This window comes from Dipodomys spectabilis, unplaced genomic scaffold (assembly GCF_019054845.1).
Source record: "Dipodomys spectabilis isolate Male_0828 unplaced genomic scaffold, ASM1905484v1 ptg000067l, whole genome shotgun sequence".
In the NCBI taxonomy this organism is placed as follows: domain Eukaryota; kingdom Metazoa; phylum Chordata; class Mammalia; order Rodentia; family Heteromyidae; genus Dipodomys; species Dipodomys spectabilis.
This window is the reverse complement of record NW_024870744.1, coordinates 106,431-119,051: the sequence shown is the minus strand read 5'-3', so window position 1 is coordinate 119,051 and position 12,621 is coordinate 106,431. Positions and strand designations below refer to the sequence as shown.

Here is a 12,621-nt window from a genome sequence, read left to right as displayed (position 1 = left end):
CCCTGCAGAGGGGCAGAGCTGCCCGCTTGCCACTGAGGCATAACTGAGCTGAGCCACATGTGGTCCCCAGTCCCACGGCCTTCGAGATGAATCTCTGAGGAATCATTGGACTCTTCACGTCGGGTTCTTCTTGTGATCGAGTGATGGAGGCTGTGGCTTTATTGACCATGAAAACTCCCTATATTTTTATGCCTTAAGCTGTAAAATGCATTGAAAGTGAGACACTCTGTAGTGCATAAAATTGTGCAAGTTTTAAGCCACAGCATATTAACCAGCTAATGGCAGACCAAAGGGCGTTTTTATCTTTTGATTATTACATTAATCTTCCATTAAAATTATCTATGTGATTATCACAAAGCACTGAAGATAATAAATTTAGGAAATAGTTGGCTTGTTAAGGATCATTTTAAAATGCTTTTGTCAAATTATATGTGCCAAAAATACACTGAAAACACTAGGTCGGCTGCGTGTGCAAACAATATAATCCAAAGATTGCTTTTATTAAGAATGATAAAACCTCCTGCTTCCATACATTGTCTGCAGCGTCCCAGATCGTCCACTCAGCCGCGAGGTCCGTATGATTTATTGCTCTCAGCTGGTAACTTGGCGAGGCAGTGGCCGAGCATGTCAGGCCTTCTGTACCCACATGCCAGCCTGTACCGCCTGCTACCGGGTGATCTGAGCAGAGGGTTGGGAGGGACCGTGTGCCCCTCCAGAGCCCCTCCATTGCCTTGGGTCCTCAGGAGCCTTCACCCCTCCCTCCAGGCCTAGGACTCATAGTCCTGAGTACTGGCAGCAATAGAGGAAGCTTCGTGCTCTAGCCCATAGGTTCACATTGCTACCTATAACTTCTGGAGACTAAAGTGATGAGCAGTGGTGTTGGTTCCCTCCAGAGCCCAGCTAGGGGGCAGTGAGGGGTGGCAGGAAGTGGTGTGTGAATGGCGCTGCAGTGAGGGAACTGCAGGTGTTGCCTAGAGAAAAATCTCTGCCTCCCCTGGGTGTATCTGTCAACAGCTGCCTGCAGCCAGGCTGGGCCCACTTCACATGGCTATGACCCTGTCTTCCGGGTGACCTTGGCCAATTGGGCCCTCTGCTCTGAGCCTCACTCCCCTTTGTCAAATGGGCCCTGGCTGGTTGACTGCAGCAGGGAGGCCAGACCTGAGAGGACTTCCCCATAGTCTTCTTTCTGTGATGTTGGGCTTTCAGCCAGGCGGGGAGCTTATGTCAGCCAGTGTGGCAGAGCAGGCAAAGGCAGAGCCAGGGAGCCGGTGGTGACCCACACCAAAGAGGGAATCGCAGGCCCACAGGGGTCCGAGAGTCTCTCCACAGCCACCCATCATCCAGAAGCACAGCTAGGCTCAGTCCTGTGGCCAGGATGCTCTGATGCCTGGACTCTGACAGAGAGGCCCCCCGGCCCCCAGCCCAGGCTTCCCTCTCCGCGCTGGTGAGCTGGGAGCACTGGCAAGTGACGGCCCTGTCTTCTTGCTTTCTAGGTTAACTACATCCTAGAATCACGAGCAAGCACTGCCCGGGCTGACTATTTTGCTCAAAAACAAAGAAAACTGAACAGACGTACAAGCTTCAGCTTCCAGAAGGAGAAGAAATCAGGGCAGCAATGACACTGGCCTCCAGCCGCAATCTGTCGCCTAAGCTCGGAGCCTGCCTGCCAGGGCCAGGTGGCCCTAGAACCCACCCGTGTCCTGTAGGGGCTGGGGGCAGCCAGCCAGGGCTCATGCACACGCGGCTGGTGGGCTCTCGGGGAAGCTGCGGGGGTGGGGGCATCTTAGGCTGGAGCACCTGATTGGCGGTGGCCCGGGACCAGACCATCATGAGGAAACACGCGCTGCCCAGCCATCTTCACTGCCTGACGCCCCTGCCCGAGGTTGTACATAGCCATGCCAGACACGTCCTTGCAACTTGATCAAATCTCTTAAAGCAAACGAAGAACAAAAATGTACATTTCTCTTTTTTTTTTTCCTTTTAATAAACAGGTGTGCTCTTTCTTGCGGTTGGAATGATGGGCCATTCTTTGGGGTGGAGGATTGATGATGTGATTCGCTTTCAAATCTGTTCCCATATTGAACAGGCAGATTGGAAAAGCGATGGTTCGATTTCTCAGAAGAAATGTTTAGGGCTTAGTCGATAGTTTTAACTATGCCATTTGTTTAATGAGCGTGTTTGCTTGGAGGCAAGTATCCTACCAAAAGTCAGGAATGAGGACCCAGCGTTATTCGACCAAGGCTGTGACGTTATTCTCCCTTTCCAAAGCCTTACCTCCCGGCGGCCCAGCCCCTCTCACTCCAGAGGCCTGGGGGGTTGGCGGTGGCTCCCAGCCTGAGCCACCTTTTATATTTCCTACTGGCGAGCTGACAGCTGGGCCTGTGCGCAGGTTTTCTGGACCAAGAGGAACCTGCTCCATTAGACTTGAAGGCCTCGCCCCCCCCCCCCAGCTCCTCCCCTTACAGTGCCTGCCTAAGGGAGAGGACAGAAGCTGCTTCTGGCCATGCATCAGGGAGAAGGGGAGCAGGGGGAGGCCTGCATCCCTGAGCCCCATCCCTGAGCAGGGCACGCAAGGGTAGGCCCCCTGACACCACACCTCTGGGCCACACCAGATGCCTCTGCAGACCTCGTCGGGGTCCCTTCATGGGGACATCCTTTCGTACTGTTCCTGGCCAGGGCTGCCAGTGTCTTACCGAGGACCTACATTTAATGCATTTTTTAAATCGCTGTACGGGAAGAGATGTCTGAGCAGCATCTCAAAGTCAACTGTATTTCTTCGCACAGGGGTCATTTTAATGAATTCCTCCTTCATTCTGATCTTTGCTCAGCCGGCAGGAGCTCCCTTTTCTAAGTCTTCCACTCCTATCCTCCAGAAACAAAAGAAATATTATTTGTAGCTTGCTATCTGTATTTGAATTTTTAGCAATTTTATATTTAGATATCTTTGAAAAATGTAAATGACTAATTGGGTCATTAAATCTTGTGACATATTCAATATTAAAATGATATTAAAATAAAAGTCATAAATACCCTCTTGCATGTTGCTTGGAATTCCTGAACTCTTGAGTCCCTAATGCTGAAGATCATGAGCGCACAGTGACTCCTGGGATGACACTGGCAGCTGACAGGCCTGGGCCTCTGGGCTGCACACAGACCACCTCGGGTACTGAGCAAGCTGATGGCCACTTAGCTCAGGGAGAACCTAGAGCCATGGTCCCCTCCATCTGCAGCTCCATTCAGTACAGACTTGGGTCCAGTCTAAGGAGGTTAAACTGTAGCCAGGCTCTAGTTATTCATGCCTGTAATCCCACCTACTCAAGAGGCTGAAGGCTGAGGACCATGGTGCAAAGCCAGCACAGGCAGGAAAATCCATGAGACTCTTATCTCCAATTAACCACCAGAAAACTGAAAGTGGCGCTGTGGCTCCAAGTGGTAGCTGAGCAAAAAGAGCTCAGGGATAGCACCCAGGCCCTGAGTTCAAGCCCCACATAACAGAGAAAGAGAGAGAGACTGAGAAAGGGGTATAGAAGTGGGGAGAAGAGGTTTCTTCCCTGCTGTCCACTCCCTGTGCCCCCAAGGATCCTGGCAGCAGAGACCACAGAAGCCCTCCCCTGGGGTAACCCACCCAACTCCTGGGTGCCTTTCTTTTTCTGGCAGGTGCAGGGTGGGCAGAAAGGCGAGATGGAAGAAGCAGGGACCGCTCCATACTGAGTGAGGCCAAAGGCCTGGAATCTAATCCCAGAACCCGAGTTTCCTACCCAATAGATACCTTTTCTTAGGGACATCAGTTAAGGACTTGGGGCTCCCAGAACATAGTGCTGCAGGGTATGGGCTCTGTGGCTGGGAGCAAAGCTCATCTCTTTCCTTACCCAGCCCGTGCCTCAGTGTCCTTGAGTGTTAAGCAAGATAGACAGACGTGCCAATAAGAACAGACATTCTAGGGGCTGGGAAGGTGGCTCAGTGGTAGAGCGCTTGCCTTGCATGCTTGAGGCCCTGGGTTTGATTCCTCAGCACCACATAAGCAAAAATAAAAAGCCGAAAGTGGGGCTGTGGCTCAAGTGGTAGAGCGCTAGCCTTGAGCTAAAGAGCTGAGGGACAGCGCCCAGGCCCAGAGTTCAGGCCCCACGACCGGACCCAAAAAGAACAGACATTCTTCATGACTGCAGCTGTGATGTGATGTCATTGCTTACTCCTGTGGCCTAAGTGATAGGTTTTGGTTTTTTTTTTTTTTTTTTTTGTCAGTTGTGGACCTGAACTCTGGGACTGGGTGCTGTCCCTCAGCTCTTCAGCTCACAGTTAGCACTCTACCACTTGAGCCACAGCACTACTTCTGACTTTTTCTGTTTATGTGGTGCTGAAGAATCGAACCCAGGGCCTCATGCATGCAAGGCAAGCGCTCTACCACTGAGCCACCTTCCCAGCCCATGGCCTAACCGGCATCCAGCAAGTCCCAGCACTGTCTGGTATCAAAGAAACAACATGTCTGGCCTAAAATGGCCTGGAATATACTGGGAGTTCCTTTTCATGCAAATGTCTGCCTTTTCTTTTTTGCCGGAACTGAGGTTTGAACTCAAGGCCTCACACTTGCCAAGCAGGCACTCTACCACTTGAGCCATGCCTGGCTATCCTTTTGCTCTGGTGATTTTATTTGATCAAGTCTCACCTTTTTTTGCCCAGGACCAGCCTGGATCAAGATCCATTTATGCTTCCTGCATGGCTAGGTGAGCAGGAATAGGTCACCAAGCCCATTCCATTGACTAGCTTCACCAGTGGCCACGGAGGACTGAAGAGCCCCAGGCCTCCTTCCGCATGCCCTGCGGAAGGCTGCTCCTTATCAAGGGTTTGCCATGTTCCTAAATTGATTCAGACTGATGTTCTCACGTGCAGTTCCATTCTAAACAAGCACAGCCGTGTGGCATGGATTCAGCTAGCCCCATGTATGTTTTCTAGTGAATGTTAAAACTAATTCATACTCATTCACATAAAAACATCCATCGAGCTGGCACCGGTGGCTCACACCTGTAATCCTAGCTACTCAGGAGGCTGAGATCTGAGGATCACAGTTCAAAGCCAGCCTGGGCAGGAAAGTCCGTGAGACTCTTACCTCCAATAAACTACTCAAAAAAGCCAGAAGTGGTGCTATGGCTCAAGTGGTAGGGTGCTCACCTTGAGCAAAAAGAAGCTCAGAGACAGTGCCCAGGCCCAGAGTTTAAGCCTCATGACCAGAAAAAAAAAAAACATCCATGATCCCCTAAAATCATGACCTGTGTGGTAAAAAAAAAAATCCATGATCCCCTAAAATCATGACCTGTGTGGTACCGTTACACACACAGCAGAAGACGTGGCTACATTAGCAACATTAGCTTGTGATCAACTCATCTCCATTTTACAGTTGAAGAAACTGAGGCAAACATCTTCACCGAGGGGGGGGGGAGAGGGGAGGGAGGGCATGAAGTATGGGTGCCTGTTTAGGTCCCCCCCCCCATTTGGTATCCCAGATTCTGAAGGTCCCTGAGGCTGCTTGAAGGCCACTACAGGTCAGGGGAGAGGGGTGGGAGGCATAGTGGCCATGGTGTACCCCATCAAACCCCTGCTTCAATGCCAGCAGGGCATCTATGGTCCGTGTACCTCCTCTCGGGTGTAATGTGGTTGTACTTCAAGCTCTGCGGCCTGTTCTTTAACCCAGCCTGGCTCCTCCTCCAGGAGAACTTCCACCCAGGGCAGCCCGAGTTCCCTGCCCGTCACACAAACACATGTTGAGGTCTGGGATGAAAAACTAATGCACCCACATATTCGCTTTTCTGACAAGTCACTATAGATTTTTAACTGCCAATGAGTGGCTCCCAGAGGAGCTCCACAGGCAGTGATTGGCCATTTCCTCCTGGACCTCCTTGCCTGGCTAGGACTTCTCCTGGGGCCACAAGGGCAGCAGCCCACCCCCTCACCCCCCCTACCCCCCAGCTTGTTCCTGCACTAAGCCTGCCCCTGGCCAAGGCTGCTGCCCCCTAGCTGAGGCTGCCACCACCTAGCCAGTCAGGGGCCTCCCTGAGGTGACCAGGAAACAGCAATGACCTGAAGTTGCTTAGCCCTAGCCAGGAATTCCAACCCTCTTAGCTGAATAGGAACAACCCCTGCTTTACCTTTCTGAGCCTCAGTTTCCCCATCTGAAGAATGGAGACCATGAAAAGGTCCATCTCGGTGGCGGAGTCTGCGGGAGCAGCGTTCAATCAGTGCCCCAGCTGTGAGCCCCTAGGAGCCATGCCTTCCCTTGGCCCTGGCTTCTGGCACAGATGGGCTGGCTGGTGTCCCAGCCACAGCTGGCAGGTGGAAGAATGGGGTCCCACCCCGGAGCATCTCACTCTCCTCTTGTGTTGATGTAGGGAGCAGAGGAGGCCCGGGGGACACTAGTTCTGCCTGCCTCACCCATACCCTGGGACCCAGCCTGAGTCCCCTCCTCATGGAGACCTTCAGCCAAGGAGCCTCTGCCTCAAGTCATAATAAAAAGGAGAGTCGTGGATGGGAAGAGGAGCAGGCTGAGCTCAGGGCCCAGGGAACCAGTGAAGGAGGGATAACTAGTTCAAAGCCAGCCTGGGCCAGAAAGTCTGTGAGGCTCTTCTCTCAAGCACCAAAAAAATCAGAAGCAGATGGGGCCGGAAAGTGGCTCAGTGGTAGAGTGCTTGCCTTGCATGCATGAGGCCCTGGGTTCAATTCCTTAGCACCACATAAGCAGAAAAACCCGGAAGTGGCACTGTGGCTCAAGGGGTAGAGCACTCACCTTGAGCTGAAGAACTGAGGGACAGCGCCCAAGCCCAGAGTTCAGGCCCCATGACCGAAAAAAAAAATCAGAAATGGAAGTGTGGTTCAACTGTTAAGAGTGATAGCTGAGTGAAGAAAGCCAAGCGAGAGACTGTGAAGCCCAGAGTTCAAGCCCCAATACCAGTGCTGAAAACAAAAACCAGCACCAGGACAAATGACTGCGCCGAGAGTCTACAAGAGGGTATGAAATCCTCCTCCTTGTGCTGGGAGACCCAGACCCACGACTCAACCTCTCTGAACCATTTTCCCATCTTGTACATGTAGACGCCTACCTTCTGCCTCAAGGATTAAATGAGATACTGTGCCCAGACCAGCACGTGGGGATGGACAGCAACTGTGGGGTCACAAGGCCCAGCTGTACCCTCACACTGGCCAAGCCTCTTCCCCTAGCAGGGCCATGGGGCTCAGGGGGCCCCCCAGGCCCCCCGGGGAAGCGCTGGGGTCCAGATGGGGCCTGTGTCCTCCTTCAAGGGCCCAGCCAGCCTGGCGCAGGGCTCTCCTCGCGCACTCTGACTCGTGAACACCGGAACGCTACTGTGAGGCTCATTCTTTTGAAAATGATGGGAATTTGTCTAGATGATAGCATTTCAGCCCCCGGCTTCCTGAAAGCTAAAAATATTTTAATGTCATATTTCCATGTAAATTTTAGTTTAGAATTTAATATTCTTTTAACATACATTAAATTTTTAGCATTCTTCAAGTCCTTGACTAATTCAAGGGCTTCACTGATGGGCATTAAAAAAAAAAAAAACTGTCAGGATAAGCTGTACATTGGGAGAGAAAGTTCTAGAAGCAAGGTTATTCTAAACCTCATTTTAGGGGTTATTCTTCAGGCCGGACCCTGGAATCCTGGGGAGATGGCTGGGGCCTCCCTGGCTGACTGGGGGACTCCCCCGCTACCCCTGGGTGGAGGGACCCCGGAGGGTGGAGGGGCCCAGAACTGGGCTCTGGGCCAGACTCCCTGGGGCTGGTCCTGCCACTTGACTCCAGGTGGCACCTGTCACCTGGCCCCCCCAAAATCGAACCAAAGTCAGAGTTCATGCTTTAGTAAACACGCTGGAGCGGGAGCCAGGGAGTTGTTTGGCTCTGCAGGTGGCCGTGGGGTGACTGGCTTGCTAGTGGCATGTGTGAGGCACAGCGAGGGGTCCCAGCGGGACTGAGCTAATGTCTCAGTGAATCCACCCACTTTTATTGGGGGGGGACAGAAGGATCCTGAGTCAACCACAGGCACAAGCAAGCCCTGACCCCATTGACCTTTGACCCCTGAGAACAGGTGGTCAGGGAGTAAAGTCCTGACCTGGCAGAGCAGGTCCCCTGAGCAGTTCAGCCCTCAGGGACAGGGCTGCCCCTGGACACTGAGGTCCAAAAACTAAGCAAGGACCTCTAGTTGCCCAGCTGGGTTTGAGGACTAGGTATGGCCCACCCACTATGGCTATGAAGCATTAGGAAGGCTAGAAATTTCTCCCCTCTGTGCATCTGGGCTGGGGAGGGGGCAGCCTGAGTTGTAGCCTCACCCTGCAGCTTTTTTTGTTTTTTGGGGGGGTCATTGGGCTTGAACTCAGGACCTGGCCATTGTCCTTGAGCCTTTTCACTCATGGCTAGCTCTCTATCACTTTGAGCTACAGCTCCACTTCTGGTTCACTGGTGGTTAATTGGAGATAAGAGTTACAAAGACTTTGCTACCTGGGCTGGCTTTGAACTGTGATCCTCAGATCTCAGCCTCCTGAGTAGCTAGGATTACAGGTGTGAGCCACCAGTGCCCTAGCGTTTTGTTCTGATTTCTCTGCCCTCCTAAGGGCCCAGCTCCTAAATGTCCTTGACCACCAGCCATTGGGGCCTCCAAGGGGTCCCTGCACAACCCCACAGCTGGGGCTTCCAGGGCCTTTTCTCTCAGTACAGTCCCTTCCCTTCCCCTAGGCCAGCTCAAGGGCACCCAGGGCAGACCTGAGCTTGGCACAGGGGAGGGGCGGTGGGGAATTCATGCACCAGGGCCTCAGGTGGCCAAGGTTTGGGGCCTGCCCAGGGCATCTGGCTCTCCATCTGGGCACACTGGGGTCTGGGCTGCCATGAGTCACTGCACAAGGGACTTTGGTCCAGGTCCAGAATAGTAGGTCCTCCCTTTCCCCAGACTTGAAGGGAGTAGCCATACCTGCTGACATTTAGAGTCTGTTGCGAGCTGCCACATTGTGGGGGTACTGCCAGGACCACACAGAGGCCTTTTCAGCCTGCCTGGAGAATTCCTCCTAAGAGGGGGTCAGTGGACAGGTGACCACTAGTAATGGCAGGTGAATGAAAGCATCCAGGATTCACTCAACAAACATCTGCTAATACTCACCTGTGCCAAGCTCCCCATGACCCACCTCCAGTCTGCCCTTGGGGGACCCACACTCCACGTGGCTTTGGCCATGTGCCCTGGTGACCTGTCTGTAGCAGGTGCCACCAGAGAGCTGGGCACCTCTTCTCTGTCGGCAGCCAGGGCAGAGGACACTCTGGGTGGATGCTGGAAGGACTCCATGCCTGGCAGGGGGCCTCTGAGGAAGTCTCCCCCCGGGGGAGGGGGGTTGGGGTGCTGGGGGAACGGGAGGAGCAGCGGCTCCTGTCCCCCTGGCTTGGTCCTCTTACTATGGCCCGAGCATCACAAAGTCCCTGCCAGAGGTCTCCTTCAGCCTTGCCCAACAAAGCCCCCCCCCAGGCGGGGGAGGGAGGGGGTCCCCCTGCTCCTGAAATCCCTGGCTTCATTTAGGGAATCCTTGGTGACACGCAGGGTCGGGGCAGAGGGATCCACTAATGAGTGGTCAACATCTCCCAGAGGCAAAGCCCCTCCTGCTCCATCCCCCTGGACAAACCCCCTAGGCCACCACGGCCCTGCTGTCCCATTTCTGCCCCTCTCTCCTTCCCCCTCCTTTGGGGTCCTTCCTACCCCTGGAATGTCCCAGTCTTGGCAGACTCAGAGGAAGACACTCTTCTCAACACCCAAGCCCAAGCCCAGGCCTGTCTCGGTCTGGTCAGACGGGGTCACAGGCAGGGGATGGGCCTCTGAGATTGGCAGCCTCCCACCCCAAGACCACCCAGTCAGGGACTGGCCTCAAGGAGAGGAGGAGGGTCAGGGATGGGCCCTTCCCTCCTGAGTTCCCATAAGCCAATTGCTTGGCATTTCTTTGTTGTTGTTGTTGTTGTTGTTTTGGGTCTGGTCATGGGGCCTGAACTCTGGGCCTGGGCGCTGTCCCTCAGCTCTTCAGCTCAAGGCTAGCGCTCTACCACTTGAGCCACAGTGCCACTTCCGGCTTTTTTTCTTTTTGCTTATGTGGTGCTGAGGAATTGAACTCAGGGCCTCAGGCATGCAAGGCAAGCGCTCTACCACTGAACCATCTTCCCAGCCCCTTGGCATTTCTTTTGAAACACTTTTTTCCACAAAATCAAAGGCTGTTACAGAATTCCACAGTGACAAGACCCCAAGGGGGAAGATGCTTTGTCAGCCAAGGGCAGTGTCCACGTGTGCACTGTGTCTGTGTGTGTCTGTGTGTGTCTGTGTGTGTGTCTGTGTGTGCTACAGTGTATGCACTGGAGTTTCTGTGTGCACAGGTGTCTGTGGAAGAAGACGCTGGGTGGCGTGAACATGTATCTTGTGTGCACACGAGTCTGAGTTCATGGGCATGCACGTGTGTGCGTGCACACAGGTGTGTGGGCAGGTGGTGCATTCGTGACCCTCGTGTGCACATGTGTGCGTTTACCCGGGACCCCCGCCCCAGCCAGGCAGGGCTCCTCCCACACACCTGCGCGGCCGGCCGCCGTCTGCTCCCGCAGGAGGCGTCTCGGTCTCTGAGCAGCCCCGTCCAGCAGCCAAGCAGCTGGCCACCATCTTGGCACACGCTGCCCTGTCACATCTGATTTGCAAAGTCGTGTCTGTGACAGACCCACAGGAGCGTCCGGTCGGGGCTTTTTTCAGGTCAAGGAGTTTTCCAGAATCTCTGAGACACAGAAAGTGAGCAGCTCTCAGCCTCCATCCCCAGGCCACACTCCCACTGGTGGCCTCTTCCTTGGCCACGCCAGGCCTCATTCCCTTCCACAGACCAGGAAATTGAGCCTGGGGTGGGACCCTGTTGTCCTCCCAGAATGCACAGCGACTGACAGTTGACCAGGGATCAGGATTCAAACTGGTCTCCCTGGCCCCTGTAGAGGCCCCGGGCACAGGCGCCTGCCTGGGCTGGGCTGTCCCTGCCTGCTCTTGGACAACTCCTCCTCCTTCTCATAGTCGTCATCCTCCTCCTCCTCCTCTTCCTCCTCCTCCAGGAAGCCCATCAAGCTGGCACCCGCTGCAGGCCACTGGCAGGCCTGCTCCAGCAGGGAGGCCTTGATCCGTGGAGGTGGATACAGACAATGGGGTCCCCGGGGCCCCTAACCCTCCGCATAGCATCTGAGGTACAGGCTGGAGCCGTGGGAGCGCAGGCGTGTGAACACTGGGGGATAAACACACGCTTCCCTTCTCTGAGAAGGTGGCCTGTCACCTCCTCTGTCCCATTGCCACCCCGGTAGTAAGGAAGGCTTGGCTACCAAGCCAAAGGCCACGAGGACTCTCGAGTCACTCTCACTACCCCACGCGGGACCCACAGGCTGTGTCCTCCTGAGAGTGTCTGCATCTGCTTGCTGTGCGTGTCCTGCCTGTGGCTCCGGCAGACGGAATGTGACAAGGGAGAATGTGACAAGAAGAACCTGTGATGGCTTCAGACAGGAAACTACTGTGGGGGACGTGGCCAGTGGGCTGCCCTGCTGGAGGCCTTGATGCAGTCGTGGGCCACTGGGCTCTGAGCTCCAAGAAAGTACATCCTGGGCAGCTCTTCCCAGCCTCTGTTTTGTATTAGATGGGGGGGAGGGTTTGCAGGTAGTTTGAACCCAGAACCTCATACTTGCTTGGCTAGTGCTCGACCACTTAAACCATGTCTCCAGCCCTGCTTTGTGCCAGTGAATTAAAGATGGAGTATCACAGACTTTTCTGCCCAGTCTGGCTTCCAACCTCAATCTTCTGGATCTCACTTTCCCTCGTGAGTAGCTAAGGTTGCAGATGTGAGCGCCCAGGCCCTGTTTCTTCACATCGCATGTCATATGCTGCCACCCAATCCCCAGGCCCCCTCCCGCCTTGTCCAGGCTGCCAGCAACAGCCTGGCCCTGGCCTTCCCAGCTCTCATCTATCACCTGCTGCAGGAGGTGGAGCTTCCGGGTGTGGGGGACACACGAGTCCATCTTATTCTCTATCCACAGCAAAGCAGGCCTCAGAACCCCACAAGCAAGAAGCATCTCATCTGCCTGCAGACCATGCAGCCCCAGGGCTACAGGTATGCCTCACTATCCTGGCCCACAGGGCTTAGTGACTAACCATGGTCACACGAAGACAAGTGTCCTCTGACTCAGAGGACGAGACACTGAGAGGTAAGGGGACACAGGGCGGTACCAGTTCTAGAACCCTGCAGATCTGGTTGAAATCTCAGCTCAGCCTCATTTCTTACCTGTGTAACACCAGGCCAGGTACTTTGCCTCCCTGAGCCTCCGTTTCCTCACCTGTGAAATGGACTGATGACCCAGCAGATGGGAGAGAGCTGGCTGGGGCTGAGTCATTTTGTGGCTGTGCAGGTCAGAGGGGAACGGAACAACCAGGAAGTGACTGCTTAGAAGACCAGGCCTTGGCTGAGCCCGAGGCCCTGGGCTCCAGCACTGCGACCCACTCAGTGAACAGTTGTGAAATAAACTATTAGCCTCTGTTGGCACCATGTGGAACAGGGCTGGACCCAGGGTGCCCTCAGAAAACTGGAT

The 12,621-nt window shown here is 54.3% G+C and overlaps 1 protein-coding gene across 5 annotated transcripts in view; it reads left to right on the top strand.

The window, feature by feature from the left end:
• Positions 1-3,036, top strand: part of Mapkap1 (MAPK associated protein 1) — a 234,748-nt gene extending 231,712 nt beyond the window's left edge. For all 5 annotated transcript variants that reach the window (XM_042681086.1, XM_042681084.1, XM_042681087.1 and 2 more), the window contains exon 12: positions 1,494-3,036. In XM_042681086.1, coding sequence (XP_042537020.1) covers positions 1,494-1,619 — 126 coding nt within the window. In that variant the 3' untranslated portion in view covers positions 1,620-3,036. The remainder of the gene's footprint in view (positions 1-1,493) is intronic.
• The last annotated feature ends 9,585 nt before the right edge of the window (positions 3,037-12,621 follow it).